The sequence below is a fragment of the Ovis canadensis genome, chromosome 4 (assembly GCF_042477335.2).
Source record: "Ovis canadensis isolate MfBH-ARS-UI-01 breed Bighorn chromosome 4, ARS-UI_OviCan_v2, whole genome shotgun sequence".
Taxonomy (NCBI): domain Eukaryota; kingdom Metazoa; phylum Chordata; class Mammalia; order Artiodactyla; family Bovidae; genus Ovis; species Ovis canadensis.
In genome coordinates, this window is record NC_091248.1 from 64,605,021 (window position 1) to 64,622,755 (window position 17,735).

Here is a 17,735-nt window from a genome sequence, read left to right on the forward strand (position 1 = left end):
CCGTGGTCTGTGTGGTGCCTCTCCCAGAACAGCTGTGCTGGCAGCTGTTCCCGGGGCTCTTGATGGAACAGTGGAATCCTCAACTGTATTAGAAATGAGTCCTGGTTATGAGTCACACAAAAAGTTCCAAGCAGAAAAAGGAAAGTTATTAGAACAAAGGAAACATCATAATTCTGCAGGTGGATCTGTAGGCACTGGGCCTCAGAGAGGAAATACATTCAGAAAATGAATAGCTGTTGGAATCCCAGCTTGCTGCTGCTTCTCTGTTCCTTCGATACTTTTAGTTCACTGATTGCAAATTAGCCTCCCATGACTTCTGAGTTTCCCTATGACACGACCAGCCATGAGAAATGACAGACTAGTAGACATTTGGTATCAATTCCACCCGTCTGAATGAGAGACAATCTGGTTGTTTCCCCCACCTCCCCACCCCTCCCCAGGTCAGATGTCCCCCTGTGCTCTATGAAGCTCTGTGGAGGGTGGCCAGCTCACATACATAAACATGGCTGCCAGACTTCCACTTTGGTGCTCATGTGGATTCTCAGGCTGAGTTTCAAGAAGGAAGCTCCTTTTTCCTGCACCTGGCTGCATATCTTTCAGTTGCATACAACTAGAGTATCAGCCAAAGCTAGGAATTACTGTCTAGCCTAAACGCCTTAAACTTGGGGAAGCACAATAAGATGAAGCTGATGGTGAGGAGAAGGAGGATGGAGACAACCACTCCTTGGGGCATACAGTATAGGTGCTGCTCTCACTGAAAGGGTCATGGAGCAGGATTTGTGTATGAACAAGGAATCCCCTATGATGACTGGACTGTGCTCTAAAGTTGATGCTAATATTTCTGTATTCCTTCCATGAATGTTTAAACTCTGATGTGCCACAGTCCAATTCCAAACTTCTTCAAAGGACTTATAGTTTGATGTGAACCCTGCTTCTATATGAGAGATTTGCTCCGGTTTTGAGCAATAGCACATAAAATGAACACTTCGTTTTCTTCCTCCAATCACTCCCACTTCTCAAAGTCTGTGTTTGGGTTTTACTCTCATAAGCCATGTCAAACACTTACTGGAATAAGCAGGGTCAATATTTCTAAATACATAAAATGAAGTTATATTCATATTTTTATGCTAGCTCATAGATAATGGAAGTATAATACTAATAATGGTACTATTTGACCATACAGAAAGTTATCATTTACAGTATTTTTTTGAAGAAAATAAATTTCAACCCCTGACTTGAGATGGAAAACAGGCATCCTCCAGGGGGCTGTGGGGTGGAGCGAGCCTTATGTACCACAGATGAACTGTTGACTATTGTTATTTGCTCATGGAAAGGTATTTCTCTGGGCTCTTCTGCCTTCAGATGTTTCGAATTTCACTTTTGAAGTCAGGGTTGCAACCTCACTCTACTGGGTCAGTAACAGTGCCCTGAGTTTTAGACTGACAGTTGAATGCATGGAAACACAGCAAGCTTCATCCAACATCAAGATGGCTTAGTTTTAAGAAACAAGGCTGATGACCACACAGCATGCAAGGTGATGGCAGGCAGTCTGTGAGCTCAAGCACAGCCTGGGAATACTTCTGGCTTGCTCTGCACAAAGTGTGTGCACTGGGCGTGAGGGAAGAGGCTGAGAGCATGCAGACAAACTCAATCCAGCGACGCTGTTTGATTGGGGTCCCTCAGCTTTTGCCCTTGCCTGTTTCAGCTCATTCCCAGTGCAGCTGCACCTCACCAGCGCCCATTCCTATGATGACAGTTGAGAAAGTGAGGCACAGTTGCCTGGTACATCCTCAACTCTTGTCATCCTGTCTACAGCATATCCCTGTAGTCCCTGACTCATTGCTGCAAGGACTCAACTAAGGCCAAGAATCAAATCCTCCTGTGTCTCTAAGGCCAAAGTGTCACAAACCAGCTGCTAACCCAAGGTCTCACCTCCTTGTGTTTGTCTCCCAGGCAGAGGGTCAGTCATACAATAGATACTTGATAAATTAATAGGTAATTGATAGGTAATTGTCTCAGGAATATTCAGTTTTGACCTCTGAGCTTTATTTTATATTCAAGTTGTTCGGGTGTCTAGTGTTTATAAATAAGTAAATAATTGCCTCACAAGCAAAACAATTTTTTTTCTATTTTAACAGTAATTTGTATCAAAGGCCTTTGACTTTTATGCTGATAAAAGATACGGTGATTGCAACATAAAGTCCTGAATGTTCTCTCTTAATCTATCTTCCAGATTATTTGAATATATTTTGCTCTATAAGGATGGAGTGATGTTTCAGATCGAACAAGCCACCAAGCAGTGCTCCAAGATCACCCTGACAGAGCCCTGGGACCCTCTCGACATTCCTCAGAACTCCACCTTTGAGGACCAATACTCCATAGGGGGGCCCCAGGAGCAGATCACCGTCCAGGAATGGTCAGACAGAAAGTCAGCCAGATCATGTAAGGATTCAACAAAGTATTCAAGTATTGCACCTCAAGAGGGAGGAAGGGAAAAAACGTTTAAGCTCATTAAGAAAGGTAGTTGTTAAGGAAATTTAGAAGCTTAATCAGATTGTTTAACTCCATTGAAGTGCCCACGTGTACTCTATTAGCTGTGTAGTGCAGGGATCTCAGCATCGCATTTGAAACCCCTCAGCCTTCTAAGACCCCCCCGTAACTTTCTCCACTTTGACTGTTAAGGGATGCCCCCAAGGTCTGTGACATGTTTGTCTAAGTCCCATGTTAGAACTGGGCGCCTCCTTTTCCTTCTCCCAAAACACTAACTAAAGTTGTAGTGACCATATCTACTGCTATTATGTGTCTTTTATACTGAGATGTGAAGCTCTTCTCTGCAATGCTGCTCACGCACTCCCCCGAGTGTTTCATAAACACAGGTCTTTATTGCTGTGGAAAACAGTATGATGTGGTTCCCTCTGAAATTAAACATAGAATTATCATATGACCTAGTAATTCTACTTTTTGGCATATACCTCAAATAACTGAAAGCAAGGACTTATAGAGATATTTGTACATCCATATTCACAGCAGCACTATTCATAATAGCCAGAGGTAGAAACAACCCAAGTTTCCATCAGCAGACAAATGAGTAGACAAAGGTGGTGTATACATTCAGTGGAATATTATTGAAACTTAAAAAGGAAGGACATTCTGATATATGCTACAACATGAATGAACCTTGAGGACTTTATGCTAAATGAAATAAACCCATCACTACAGGATAAATACTGTATAATTTCACTTATATGAGGTACGTAGACTAGTCAGACTTATAGAGACAGAAACTAGAATGGTGGTTGCCAGGGGCTGGGGGAGAGGGGAATGGGGAGTTAGTGGGCACAGAGTTTGAGCTGGGGGAGATAGAAAATCTCTGAAGATGGATGATGGCGATGGTTTCATAACAATGTGACTATTTAGTGCCACAGAACTGTACTTAAAAGTGGTTAAAATGCTACATTTTACCACATTAAAACATACTGTATTTTGCCTGTCTTCTTCATTAAAGACTCAATTTGCCTTCCTCTTATAGATGAAACTTGGATTGGTATATATACCGTCAAGGATTGTTATCCTGTCCAAGAAACCTTCACCAAAAATTACAGTGTGATATTGTCCACACGGTTTTTTGACATACAGCTGGGCATTAAAGACCCATCCGTGTTCACCCCGCCAAGCACGTGCCAGACAGCCCAACCAGAGAGGATGAGCGAAGAATGCTCCTGGTAAGCCTGCAAACACTGAAGGGACAGCATCGGACATCAGATACCAGTGGCTCCAGCTCTAGCCAGATTTGAGACTTGAGAAATGAGAGTCTTCGTTGGAGATAAATATCATAATTCTTTGATATGGTTTTTTTTTGTATGTATGGTTTTTGACTACTTGGGCTAGGTTTAAAAAAAGGAATGGAATGGAGAATATGCGGTAATATATGAAGAAATAGCAAACACAGGGACCTCAGGTATTTCCAGAGCCTGTCTGGACCCTGCGCTTTCTGTGTATGCAGGTGTATAGGTCGTATGGTGGCATACACAGGATGAGGGAAGGGTCATCAGGGGTGAATGTGTTATTACTGACATTACTGGGACTTGCTGGGTTGCTGGCACATGGTGATAAAAACAGCAGATTGACTGTGGTCAGTGTTAGTATTAATTTTGAAGCTCTCTATACACACTGGGCCCCTTATGGCCTGTGCCAGGGTAGGGATTGCTTCCACTGCTCCATCCCCCCAGCACCTCCTCCTTTTCCCCCACCCTGTGCTCCCTTGGTCTCTGACACAATGATCTCTGAAAATCCCTTCTGGCCTTAAGAGCTTTATGGCATGACCCAATGGATGTAAATACTTGGGGAGGAAATAAAAGGCTGTAGTAAAAAGAAATAATTCCTCTAAAGATATATTTTTACATAGGAGAGTTTAACAAATCTTAATGTCTATTTCTGGGTAAGCATGAGCCATGTATTCTTCTTTTTTTCTATGCAAGAGTATTGATATGTGTGCTGAATCAACTTGTCAAGAGACCTAAAGAGACAGGTGGGATTCAGGAGACTGTTGTTTCTGAAATTCAGGATGAGAATTCTCTTGTACTGGAGCTCCGTTGATTCACTAGAAAGACTATGTTTCCTCTTACATCCCTGGGGCAGCATTTCATAACCTCTTTGTTGGTCTGACTTCTGCTCATCCTTCCCAGGTCAGCTCATGCATGGCCTTCAGAAGCTGCTCCCAAGCCTGGACTGGGTGCACCTCGTAGCTTGAACATGTTATTCTGATAATGCTTACTAGGCTGTGTCAAAATTTCCTGCTTCCTGGACACTCTGACTCATTAGCCTGACTAAGTGCCATGAGTATGGTTACCATGTTCTGTTTACTTTTATATGCCCAGCACTAAGTGCCTGGCACATGGTCAGTGCCCTGAAGTTTGTAGAATGGAGAATGCTAACCTTTCTGGTCCTAATTTCCTCATTTGCTAAATGGGATTGGGTTTGATGATCTTTAGGGAGACATCTAGTAATAAAATGTATCATCCTAGATTCTTTCTAACATTGTGTTTTATCTGGCCATCTATCTATCCATCATCTATTGCTAGGAGAAATGTGTGACACCTATGTTATGCTGAAAACAATCTGTATTACTCACAGTTTATCTATACTGTTTCAATAAACTAATGTAATTGCACTTCTCAGTGTTCTTTGATATGTTTGTTTTTGTAATAAATATGTATTCAGTTCAGTTCAGTCACTCAGTCGTGTCTGACTCTTTGCGACCCCATGGACTGCAGCACAGAAGGCTTCCCTGTCCAGCACCAACTCCCGAAGTTTACTCAAACTCATGTCCATTTAGCTGGTGATGCCATCCAACTACCTCATCCTTTGTCATCCCCTTCTCCTCCCACCTTCAATCTTTCCCAGAATTCAGTTCAGTTCAGTTCAGTTCAGTCGCTCAGTCGTGTCCGACTCTTTGCGACCCCATGAATTGCAGCATGCCAGGCCTCCCTGTCCATCACCAACTCCCAGAGTTCACTCAGACTCACATCCATCGAGTCAGTGATGCCATCCAACCATCTCATCCTCTGTTGTCCCCTTCTCCTCCTGCCCCCAATCCCTCCCAGCATCAAAGTCTTTTCCAATGAGTCAGCTCTTCGCATGAGGTGGCCAAAGTACTGGAGTTTCAGCTTTAGCATCATTTCTTCCAAAGATATCTCAGGGCTGATCTCCTTCAGAATGGACTGGGTGGATCTCCTTGCAGTCCAAGGGACTCTCAAGAGTCTTCTCCAACACCACAGTTCAAAAGCATCAATTCTTCAGCACTCAGCCTTCTTCACAGTAGAACTCTCACATCCATACACGACTACTGGAAAAACCAGAGCCTTGATTAGATGGACCTTAGTTGGCAAAGTAATGTCTCTGCTTTTGAATATGCTGTCTAGGTTGATTATAACTTTTCTTCCAAGGAGTAAGCGTCTTTTAATTTCATGGCTGCAGTTCCCAGAATTAGGGTCTTTTTAAATGAGTCAGTTCTTTGCATCAAGTGGCCAAAGTATTGGAGTTTCAGCTTCAGTATCAGTCCTTCCAATGAATATTCAGGACTGATTTCCTTTAGGATGGACTGGTTGGATCTCCTTGCAGTCCAAGGGACTCTCAAGGGTCTTCTCCAACACCACAGTTCAAAATATGTATTATCTTATAATAAGTCTGGCTATCAGTTCAGTTCAGTTCAGTTCACTCAGTCATGTCTGACTCTTTGCGAACCCATGGACTGCAGCACACCAGGCTTCCCTGTCCATCACCAACTCTTGGAGCTTACCCAAATTCATGTCCATCAAGTCAGTGATGCCATCCAACCATCTCATCCTCTGTTGTCCCCTTCTCCTCCCACCTTCAATGTTTCCCAGCATCAGGGTCTTTTCAAATGAGTCAGTTCTTTGCATCAGGTAGCCAAAGTATTGGAGTTTCAGCTCCAGCATCAGTCCTTCCAATGAATATTAAGGACTGATTTCCTTTAGAATTGACTGGTTGGATCTCCTTGCAGTCCAAGGGACTCTTAAGAATCTTCTCCAGCACCACAGTTCAAAAGCATCAATTCTTCGGTGCTCATGGCTATAAGGCATGAGCCTTATATGGCTTATATATGGCTATAAGGCAGTCAAAACACTCCTCTAATGAATAAAGTGCTTCTTAAGATCCACCAAATTCATTATCTTTTCTCAAAAGCCTGTTTTTCCTCTTTAAAGTCCCAGTTTCCTGGGTCAGAAGCCTCAGAGTCATTCTTAACCCATATTTTCTCCTTCAGTCCTCATAAGCACTCAGTGTCCTGAGTTTCACCAAAATAGTTCTTAAAGGTACAGCCTCTTGTCCATCGCCTCAGTCACACCCACATCCCAGCTCTTAGCATTGCTGATCTTCGCAAAATCTTTATTCCCTCTGACCTTTTCCTTGTTCTAGAAACCATCCTCTGTTCATTCATTCATTCATAAGCCAATCCTGAACCCCTGCTATCTCCATTGCCTATGCTGGTTCCTAGAGTCACAGAGAAGAGCGCACTGTGACCAGGGCCAGTATCTGGACTGCACAGATGGGGGAGATTTTCTCAGCTGCCTTTGAGGTGGTCCAGCTTGATAAAGCCTCAGTGACAGTGTTTGACCCACTTTTTTTCTCTCCACCCACAGGATAACCCTGCTCCATTTCCCTTAGCTCTGCAATTTTGCATTCACTCACCTCAATCTACATCACCACTCGAACGAGAAAGGAAAGGAACGCCTCTTATTTTATTCAGGACACGTGAAGTTGGCACCCTTCATTTTTCAGTTTGTCCACTTTGGGAGTTAAGCCATTTCCCATTTAAGCTAAATCTTCCTTTTAGAAGGATTTTGTGTCCAGTGGAACCTCAATACACACCTGATGGTGCCCTGCTTATGTGGTTCTCCACTGCCTCCAGGAAAAGTGGAGGCTCCATAGCCTGGTATCCAAGGCCCTATTGATCAGGCCCTGACTTCCTCTCCAGCCTCAGCTCTTGGCACTGGTCTCTCTTTTCAAATGGCCACAAGAGCCTGGGAAATGAAACTTGGGCTACTTCTGGGTGCAGGGGGTTTTATCAGTCACCAATTTTGTATAAAATTCTCCAGCGGCCAAAATAGTAAAAAATAAGAGGACTCTCGAATAGGGCAGGGACTGGTTCCTGTTAACAGAGGAGCATCCGGTGCCTCACTTATCTGCAGACAGTCCTGACATGGACCAGGACCAGGGTTGGGTTTCACTTTGTGGACTCTCTGCCTTGTGTCTCTGACCCTTTATATTACATCACAGCAACTTCTTTCCACCCCTCCCAAGGCAAACTACCAGGATCCACACAAGCTCAGGGGTCTTCTCTACCCTTGGCCTTCAACTCTGAAGGCCGTGCTTGGGGACAGAGCCATCCCTTCCTCTCCCACTGGCTCGTGTGGAATCAAGGGGGCCTGGCCTTTCTGCCCTTAAGTGCTCTGATTACCAGGGTGACTTTGTTGCCAGAGGCTTTGCAAATTGAGATAATGCTGCATTTCCTAAGACTGGGACCCAGTATTCAAAATATAAAATTATTTAAATATTTTAAAAGGGCAGAAAGTTTAGATCTCTGAGGAGATTTCCTGTGACATACTGAGTTTCCCATCAAGCTAAATTCCACACCATTTGAAAACTCAATACTCACTCCTTGCTGGATTTTCTTTACTAACTCTACCCTCTCAATGTTCCCTCAGTTATTTTAAATCGCTTTGCTGGTATAGTCACCCATGTCACATGATTGTATCTTTCAGTTTTTTGAAGTGTGTAGATTGTGTTTTTGTCCATCTACTGAAGGCACCTTAGATGCAGGAAGGGCATCCTTGCCTTTCTCATTGATGAAAAATGACTTCAGTTGGAGGAGATTATGAGCCTCCTCAGCCAAAGTCTTCTGAGTAATCTGTGAGAGTTAAAGGCCTTGTGAGTGGAAAGCTCTTTCAAAAAATAAACTTAACTTTAACATTATACATGGATATCCTAGTATCAACAATCTTTTTTTTTTTTTTTTTTTTGGGTGTGTTGTGTGGTTTGCAGGATCTTAGTTCCCTGATCTAGGATTGAACTCAGGCCACAGCAGTGAAAGCACAAAGTCCTAACCACTAGACTGCCAGGGAATGACCTTAATAATCTTTTAAGAACTATGATAGGATAACAACTGAAATATACTTTTATTTGTTTTAAAGCAGAATTATTAGCTCAGGAACATGTACAGAAAAAACATTGGGCTATAATTTGTGGTATATTTTATTCAGGGAGAATGACACTTTTATATCACTATTTTAAAATTCATATTGCTTTCATTAGGGCAAATATTAACACAGTTACCATATTTATTTCCTATTTAAAGATGAAAAGTGTAATGTATTTTCAACAGTCAAGAAGTGGGATATAATTGGCAGTGGATACATCTTCCGTGGTGGCTAAGATGGTAAAGAATCTGCTTACAATGCAGGAGATGTGAGTTCAATCCCTGGGTTGGGAAGATCCCCTGGAGAAGGGAATGGCAACCTGCTCTAGTATTCTTGCCTGGAAAATCCCATGGACAGAGGAGCCTGGTGGGCTACAGTCCATGGGGTCACAAAGAGTTGGATACAACTGAATGCACACACAGCATTCTTGGTATTTGGGTAATCTGAGTATATGTGTTTGTGTGTGCTATGCTTCAGTTGCTGCTATAGCATTCCCAGTGGTATGTTGTATATTTAAGATACCATTTGCTCAAATTGGATAGCTAAGTGTTCTTTTCCTTAATTGGGGTACCTTTTGATGATAAAACAAGTACTCTTCTTATTAAAATATGACTGCTATCATTAGAATTTCACTTGAGCTCTATAATATCAATAAAGAAAACTAAAGAAAGCTACAATAAGTCAAAGGTTTTCTTGTGAAATGGTTTTTCAAACCTACAGAATATTATTTAATAACCTCTCAGCCTAGTTAATTAGTTTTCTCAGCCTGGAGAAAGGTTGAGAAAACACTGGCATTAGTTTCACAACCAGAAGGCACCAATCTAAACAACTGGAAAATTCCAAGTTAGCTAAATACACAAACTTGTTTGATTAACAGTATAGTCTTGGGATAGGGTTGGGGGGGGGGTTAGATGAAATAGATATTTAGGGTCTCTTGATTTTGCTTCATTTTTGTGGTGGAAGTGGTACCTTTGTTGTGGAATCATGGTACAGCTGTCCTATCTTATGGAACAAGTACCCTTAGCAAAGTCAAGTTTTCCATTAAATTCTACTGCAAAATTTAACACAGTTAAATTCCAGGAAAAACAAAGTTGTGTAAAAGCTAAATTGAAAACTTTTGGTGAGAAAACAACTAAGATAAAAGTTATTTCTGAAACATTCTGTGATCACATTAGCTAATGGGCACGCATGATCAACAGTTGCAATTTAGTATCTTATTATCAGGGTCCTTTGCTTTTGCAAAACATTAGATTCTAAAGTATTAAGTGGCCTTTCCTTAGTAGCTCTGGTTGCTCCAAGGGCTTGGGGATAAAAAAGTGAAAACATAAACTGATCTGTCTTGCAAGACCTTAGGAAATTTTAAGACCTATGGTGCACATTAGCATCACAGGAGTGAGTAAAGTGGTGTTTCAAACCCAACAAAGGTATACACTTTTATGACGTGTCTTTTTGGTTAAATTTCTCTCACTTAACAGTTTTAATCAGATCAGCAACCACGTGTGTTTTTATTGCCACAATTCACACTATATTAAAGCAAACAATAGCATTGCAAAGATTTTAGATGGACCCCAGTACTCCTGGTAGCTTGACATTAAAGGCATTACTTAGATCTTTATGTGTCTAATATAAAAAAATCATGATTATAGCAATCCAATAAATTCTAGCTCATGCAGTCTATGTTCCAAACAGCAAAGATAACTGAAGAGTAAGAATAAGGGTAAGAACAAAAGAACAGGAGGAGAAGGAGGAAAGGGGGGAGGAGAAACCATTTGATATATCATCATAAATTCTCAATCCAAAATTACTGATATATATATATATATATATACTGATATATATATATATATCTGATATATAACTGATATATATATATCAGTTCAGTTCAGTTGCTCAGTCATGTCCGACTCTTTGCGACCCCATGATTCGCAGCATGCCAGGCCTCCCTGTCCATCACCAACTCCCGGAGTTTACCCAAACTCATGTCCATCAAGTCAGTGATGCCATCCAGCCATCTCATCCCCTGTCGTCCCCTTCTCCGCCTGCCCCCAATCCCTCCCAGCATCAGGGTCTTTTCCAATGAGTCAACTCTTCTCATGAGGTGGCCAAAGTATTGGAGTTTCAGCTTCAGCATCAGTCCTTCCAATGAATACCCAGGGCTGATCTCCTTCAGAATGGACTGGTTGGATCTCCTTGCAGTCCAAGGGACTCTCAGGAGTCTTCTCCAACACCACAGTTAAAAGCATCAATTCTTTGGTGCTCAGCTTTCTTCACAGTCCAACTCTCACATTCATACATGACCACAGGAAAAACCATAGCCTTGACTAGATGGACCTTTGTTGACAAAGTAATATCTCTGCTTTTGAATATGCTATCTAGGTTGGTCAAAACTTTCCTTCCAAGGAGTAAGCATCTTTTAATTTCATGGCTACAGTCACCATCTGCAGTGATTTTAGAGCCCAAAAAGATAAAGTCTGACACTGTTTCCACTGTTTCTCCATCTATTTCCCATGAAGTAATGGGATTGGATGCCATGATCTTAGTTTTCTGAATGTTGAGCTTTAAGCCAACTTTTTCACTCTCCTCTTTCACTTTCATCAAGAGGCATTTTAGCTCCTCTTCACTTTCTGCCATAAGGGTGGTGTCATCTGCATATCTGAGGTTATTGAGATTTCTCCCGGCAGTTTTGATTCCAGCTTGTGATTCTTCCAGCCCAGAGTTTCTCGTGATGTACTCTGCATATAAGTTAAATAAGCAGGGTGACAATATACAGCCTTGACGTACTGCTTTTCCTATTTGGAACCAGGCTGTTGTTCCATGTCCAGTTCTAACTGTTTCTTCCTGACCTTCATATAGGTTTCTCAAGAGGCAGGTCAGGTGGTCTGGTATTCTTATCTCTTTCAGAATTTTCCACAGTTTATTGTGAGATATATATATATATATATATATATATATATATATATATATATATATGAGAACAGTTCAAGCCATACTGGAGCAGCACCTTAGAGATTTTCACTTCAAATGTCTCTCTATTAAGTCATCCTAATATACAGCATTTCCAAACTGAATGTTCTTTCCTATGCCACTACCATTGATCTCTTCTGTCAGAAATTTAGAATTATTTCCATGTCTGTGGATCTGTCCACCTCATAGTAGACGTTGTTATTTAATGATAAAGGAAAATAGCCTGAATGAGAGAGTCTACTAATTTGGGGAGTACTCGCTCTGCTTTTTCAATTTAAAAAATTCAAAATGACTCTTATTTTGTCAGAATAACCGAAGTTCAGTATTCTGGTGTGTTCAAGTGTGTAGCAATTGAACCTTGGAGGACATTTCTTAGTTTAACATTGTGTGGAAATTATATTAATATATAGATAGTTCTTATTTAAAAATGGATTATCATATAATTCTAAAAACTCGTGAGTCTATTTTACTCTTTCTAAACCCCTTATCTTTCTAGTTCTGTCATGAGAACTTTGCATTTCCTAGATTAAAGGTTAGAAAGAGGGGAAAACAAGTCTTTAGATGATTCAGTTAGTTCCAATAATATAAGAATGATAGATTAAAAAAAAAGTATTTGCAGTGAGTGCTCCTAGAATGTAGATAAAAATTTCCCCAGGTTCTTGCCCTATATAACTATTTGGTATGACCAGTTTGTTCAAAAATAAACTATTTAATAATTTTTCTATTTAGATAGATCCATATATCTCTAGAAGAATGTTAGTAAAAAATTTACTTAATGAAGTCAGATACAAATAGGCTAAACTTAATTGCTTCCAAACTCAGAAATAAGGTTAAGCTCTGTGATTGAAAACATAGGACCAATAAATACATAATGAATGGATAAAAGAGTTATTTAGAGATTTAAGCCATGGAAAAAGGAGGTCTGCATATTCAGGGCTGAAAAACTGGAGAAATCATGAAGTCCTATTAAAGCAAGATTGCCATTGGAATGCTATCTCATTAAGATGCTGTGGAAACTGGGCTGATATGAAAGAACACTAGCATGTTCTCATTTTGTCTGAAGACAAAGTGGTTTAGCAGAAGGAGGTTGGTTTATGTGGAATTTAGTTAGGGAATCTAGGACCAAGGATTTGGCGCTGTTTGCATGCAGGAGAGAAAACTATGGAATCTGGCAGATATCTGAAGAACACTGGGGACAATTTTGAGATTAAAATCATGTGTTGTTACTTTGGGCAAAATCCATGAATATCCAGATTTTACTTCCCTCTCCTGTCAAGGATCCATAGAGGAGCATGCTCAGAAGACAGAGCCAAGAGAACCATCACTATTATTTAGCTGGGAATCTGGCCCCCAAGCACTTCTGTAGGACTCTGGGGAATTAGGCGAGATCAAGCAGAGGAAGTAGAGGCCAAGGAAGCCACAAACCAGAGCAGGGTAAATTACTAGGTGTGTCTGCTCTACTACCAATCCCAACTCAAGTAGATCTTATCATCGTGGGTCAGCCAAAGGGCAATACATCAGACCCTCTGGCAGCAGAGGAAGGGAGCAAGGACACAGGAGGAAAGCATTTGCCTTGGTGCCTAATACCACCTATCCGAGACCTTGGCTCTTCAGAGCAACAGCCAACCTGCATGAACAGAAACACCCAAAAAGGAGAGAAATATTTAACTAGGCCTATGGATCAGGCATAATTCAATAAATTCTGTGGCCAAGAAGAATTACTCCTCCAGACTAGGTGGATTCCCTTCTGATTTGAAATTTTATTTCTTAAATAATTTGTTATCACAGGCAAGTATTCTACTCACTGAAAAGATTCAAAGCACCATTGTAAAATAAGGCATTGTCATTCTAGCTTATATGCCTGTCTCAACTAAGTTAAGTTGCTTAGTATTTGTCAGTTTCTGAGAGAGACTATGGACTATAACAGAAAGGAAATGGGCTTGAAATTATACAAGCATGCATGATATGTTGTTTGAGTCATGTCTGATTCTGTGATTCCATGGACTGTAGCTAACTAGGCTCCTCTGTCCATGGGATTTTCCTAGCAAGAATACTGGAATGGGTTGCCATTCCCTCCTCCAGGGGGTCCTCCTGACCCAGGGATCAAATTCCCATCTCCTACAGCTCCTGGATTGCAGGCAGATTCTCTACTGCTGAGCTACTGAGAAAGCCCTGAAATTATACACACTTGAGTTCAAATGCTGACTAGGTTCCTTATCATCTTGGACAAGTTATTGGAACTCTCTATGAGCCTAAATGTTCTCTAGGTCTACTAAAGGATTTTATTAGGGTTGAATGAAACAGTATAAAGTATGTAGTCAGTGACTTTGTAGGTAATAGGCCCTCAAAATGGTAGATGCTTCCTACCTTTGGTTTCTTTCCCTGAGAGTCTGACCAACCCTTCAAGGACCAACAAAATCAACACTTTATGACTGTATAAATCTAAGGATCTTACCTAAGGTGAGCCATGAAGGCAGTGCCTTCTATGTGCTCATAGATCCACTAGCTGGCCTGCCCTCTGGGATACCCCTGTCCATCCTCCATTGCTTCACACCCATAGGCAGAAATGCAACCACTCTTAGCCATACTCAGGTACCATGAGGGATAATATAAGCTTAGTTTTAAAAGATAACAGTGACTTACTCTTAATAAGTGTGGCTCTTGTAGTTCTTGCCATTTTTCACAGAATACATTCAGTTCAGTTCAGTCGCTCAGTCATGTCCGACTCCTTGTGACCCCATGAATCGCAGCACGCCAGGCCTCGCTGTCCATCACCAACTCCCAGAGTTCACTCAGACTCACGTCCATCGAGTCAGTGATGCCATCCAGCCACCTCATCCTCTGTCGTCCCCTTCTCCTCCTGCCCCCAATCCCTCCCAGCATCAGAGTCTTTTCCAATGAGTCAGCTCTTCGCATGAGGTGGCCAAACTACTGGAGTTTCAGCTTTAGCATCATTCCTTCCAAAGAAATCCCAGGGCTGATCTCCTTCAGAATGGACTGGGTGGATCTGCTTGCAGTCCAAGGGACTCTCAAGAGTCTTCTCCAACACCACAGTTCAAAAGCATCAATTCTTTGGCGCTCAGCCTTCTTCACAGTCCAACTCTCACATCCATACATGACCACAGGAAAAACAATAGCCTTGACTAGACGGACCTTAGTCGGCAAAGTAATGCCTCTGCTTTTGAATATACTATCTAGGTTGGTCATAACTTTTCTTCCAAGGAGTAAGCGTCTTTTAATTTCATGGCTGCAGTCACCATCTGCAGTGATTTTGGAGCCCAAAAAAATAAAGTCTGACGCTGTTTCTACTGTTTCCCCATCTATTTCCCATGAAGTGATGGGACCGGATGCCATGATCTTCATTTTCTGAACGCTGAGCTTTAAGCCAACTTTTTAACTCTCCTCTTTCACTTTCCTCAAGAGGCTTTTTAGCTCCTCTTCACCTTCTGCCATAAGGGTGGTGTCATCTGCATATCTGAGGTTATTGATATTTCTCCCGGCAATCTTGATTCCAGCTTGTGTTTCTTCGGGCCCAGCGTTTCTCATGATGTACTCTGCATATAAGTTAAATAAGCAAGGTGACAATATACAGCCTTGATGTACTCCTTTTCCTATTTGGAACCAGGCTGTTGTTCCATGTCCAGTTCTAACTGTTGCTTCCTGGCCTCCATGCAGATTTCTCAAGAGGCAGGTTAGGTGGTCTGGTATTCTTTTCTCTTTCAGAATTTTCCCCAGTTTATTGTGATCCACACAGTCAAAGGCTTTGGCATAGTCAATAAAGCAGAAATGGATGTTTTTCTGCAACTCTCTTGCTTTTTCCATGATCCAGCGGATGTTGGTAATTTGATCTCTGGTTCCTCTGCCTTTTCTGAAACCAGCTTGAACATCAGGTTCACGTATTGCTGAAGCCTGGCTTGGAGAATTTTGAGCATTTTACTAGCATGTGAGATGAGTGCAATTGTGCGGTAGTTTGAGCATTCTTTGGCATTGCCTTTCTTTGGAATTGGAATGAAAACTGACCTTTTCCAGTCCTGTGGCCACTGCTGAGTTTTCCAAATTTGCTGGCATATTGAGTGCAGCACTTTCACAGCATCATCTTTCAGGATTTGAAACAGCTCAACTGGAATTCCATCATCTCCACTAGCTTTGTTCATAGTGATGCTTTCTAAGGCCCAATTGACTTCACATTCCAGGGTGTCTGGCTCTAGGTGAGTGATCACACCGTTGTGATTATCTTGGTCGTGAAGATCTTTTTCATACAGTTCTTCTGTGTATTCTTGCCACCTCTTCTTAATATCTTCTGCTTCTGTTAGGTCCATACCATTTCTGTCCTTTATCAAGCCCATCTTTGCATGAAATGTTCCCTTGGTAGCTCTAATTTTCTTGAAGAGATCTCTAGTCTTTCCCATTCTGTTGTTTTCCTCTATTTCTTTGCATTGATCGCTGAAGAAGGCTTTCTTATCTTTTCTTGCTATTCTTTGGAACTCTGCATTCAGATGCTTATGTCTTTCCTTTTCTCCTTTGCTTTTCGCCTCTCTTCTTTTCACAGCTATTTGTAAGGCCTCCCCAGACAGCCACTTTGCTTTTTTGCATTTCTTTTCCATGGGGATGGTCTTGATGCCTGTCTCCTGTACAATGTCACGAACCTCAGTCCATAGTTCATCAGGCACTCTATCTATCAGATCTAGTCCCTTAAATCTATTTCTCACTTCCACTGTATAATCACAAGGGATTTGATATAGGTCATACCTGAATGGTCTAGTGGTTTTCCCTACTTTCTTCAATTTGAGTCTGAATTTGGTAATAAGGAGTTTATGATCTGAGCCACAGTCAGCTCCTGGTCTTGTTTTTGTTGACTGTATAGAGCTTCTCCATCTTTGGCTGCAAAGAATATAATCAATCTGATTTTGGTGTTGACCATCTGGTGATGTCGATGTGTATAGTCTTCTCTTGTGTTGTTGGAAGAGGGTGTTTGCTATGACCAGTGCATTCTCTTGGCAAAACTCTATTAGTGTTTGCCCTGCTTCATTCTGCAATCCAAGGCCAAATCTACCTGTTACTCCAGGTGTTTCTTGACTTCCTACTTTTGCATTCCAGTCCCCTATAATGAAAAGGACATCTTTTTTGGGTGTTAGTTCTAAAAGGTCTTGTAGGTCTTCATAAAACCGTTCAACTTCAGCTTCTTCAGCGTTACTGGTTGGGGCATAGACTTGGGTAACTGTGATATTGAATGGTTTGCCTTGGAGACGAACAGAGATCATTCTGTCGTTTTTGAGATACATTCAGTTCAGTTCAGTCGCTCAGTCGTGTCTGACTCTTTGCAACCCCATGAATTGCAGCACGCCAGACCTCCCTGTAAAACTAAAATAGTGTCAACCTCAATCTTAAAGAATAGTAACCAATACTTTATGTCGGGGTCTCTGTTCAGAATTTTATACTGATGATTTCATTTAATCTCTGCAACAACCTTTTAGCTAGAAACTTATTATTATTATTCCTGTCTCAAAAATGATAGCACTGAGGTTCATATAAATGTCCTTGACTTAAGAGGACAACTGATAACAATTTTTAACTGTTATTTGACTTCCTAGGTATATGTTGCTAGAACATTACTTATAAAAGTCATGTTTATTAAATGAGGAAAAGACTGAATGATTACATTAAAACACAGTTCTCTACATTCAGTTTTGAATATGAGTTGAACATAAAACCATGAACATCATCTCTGTTTAATTGACAGCACTGCCTGTGGACTTCTGGGTTGTGGTAGAACCTTATCTTTCATCATCATCTTAAATGGTCAAATGTCCATTTAAACAAACAAACAAAGATATAAAACTACAATAGTGCTAGAAACAGGAAGAATCCATCAACAGTTTATCAATCTGCAAGAAAGATCACTAATTAGCTATCAGAGGGTTAGCTGAGCAATGGCCAAGACTGTTCTGCTCCTAAACTTTGAAAAGCAACAGGCAGGCAGGAATAAGGTAGAAAATGTTCTCACCCACTATTACTACTTCTGCCAAAAGCCTGTCCTGATCAGTCAGAAAGCCA

General features: G+C 41.3%; 1 protein-coding gene across 1 annotated transcript in view; it reads left to right on the plus strand.

Moving 5' to 3' along the window:
- EPDR1 (ependymin related 1) overlaps positions 1-5,170 on the plus strand; it is a 35,140-nt gene extending 29,970 nt beyond the window's left edge. Inside the window, exons 2-3 of the mRNA XM_069587935.1 lie at positions 2,234-2,442; positions 3,530-5,170. Of these exons, the coding sequence (XP_069444036.1) occupies positions 2,234-2,442; positions 3,530-3,726 (406 nt within the window). The 3' untranslated portion in view covers positions 3,727-5,170. The remainder of the gene's footprint in view (positions 1-2,233; positions 2,443-3,529) is intronic.
- The last annotated feature ends 12,565 nt before the right edge of the window (positions 5,171-17,735 follow it).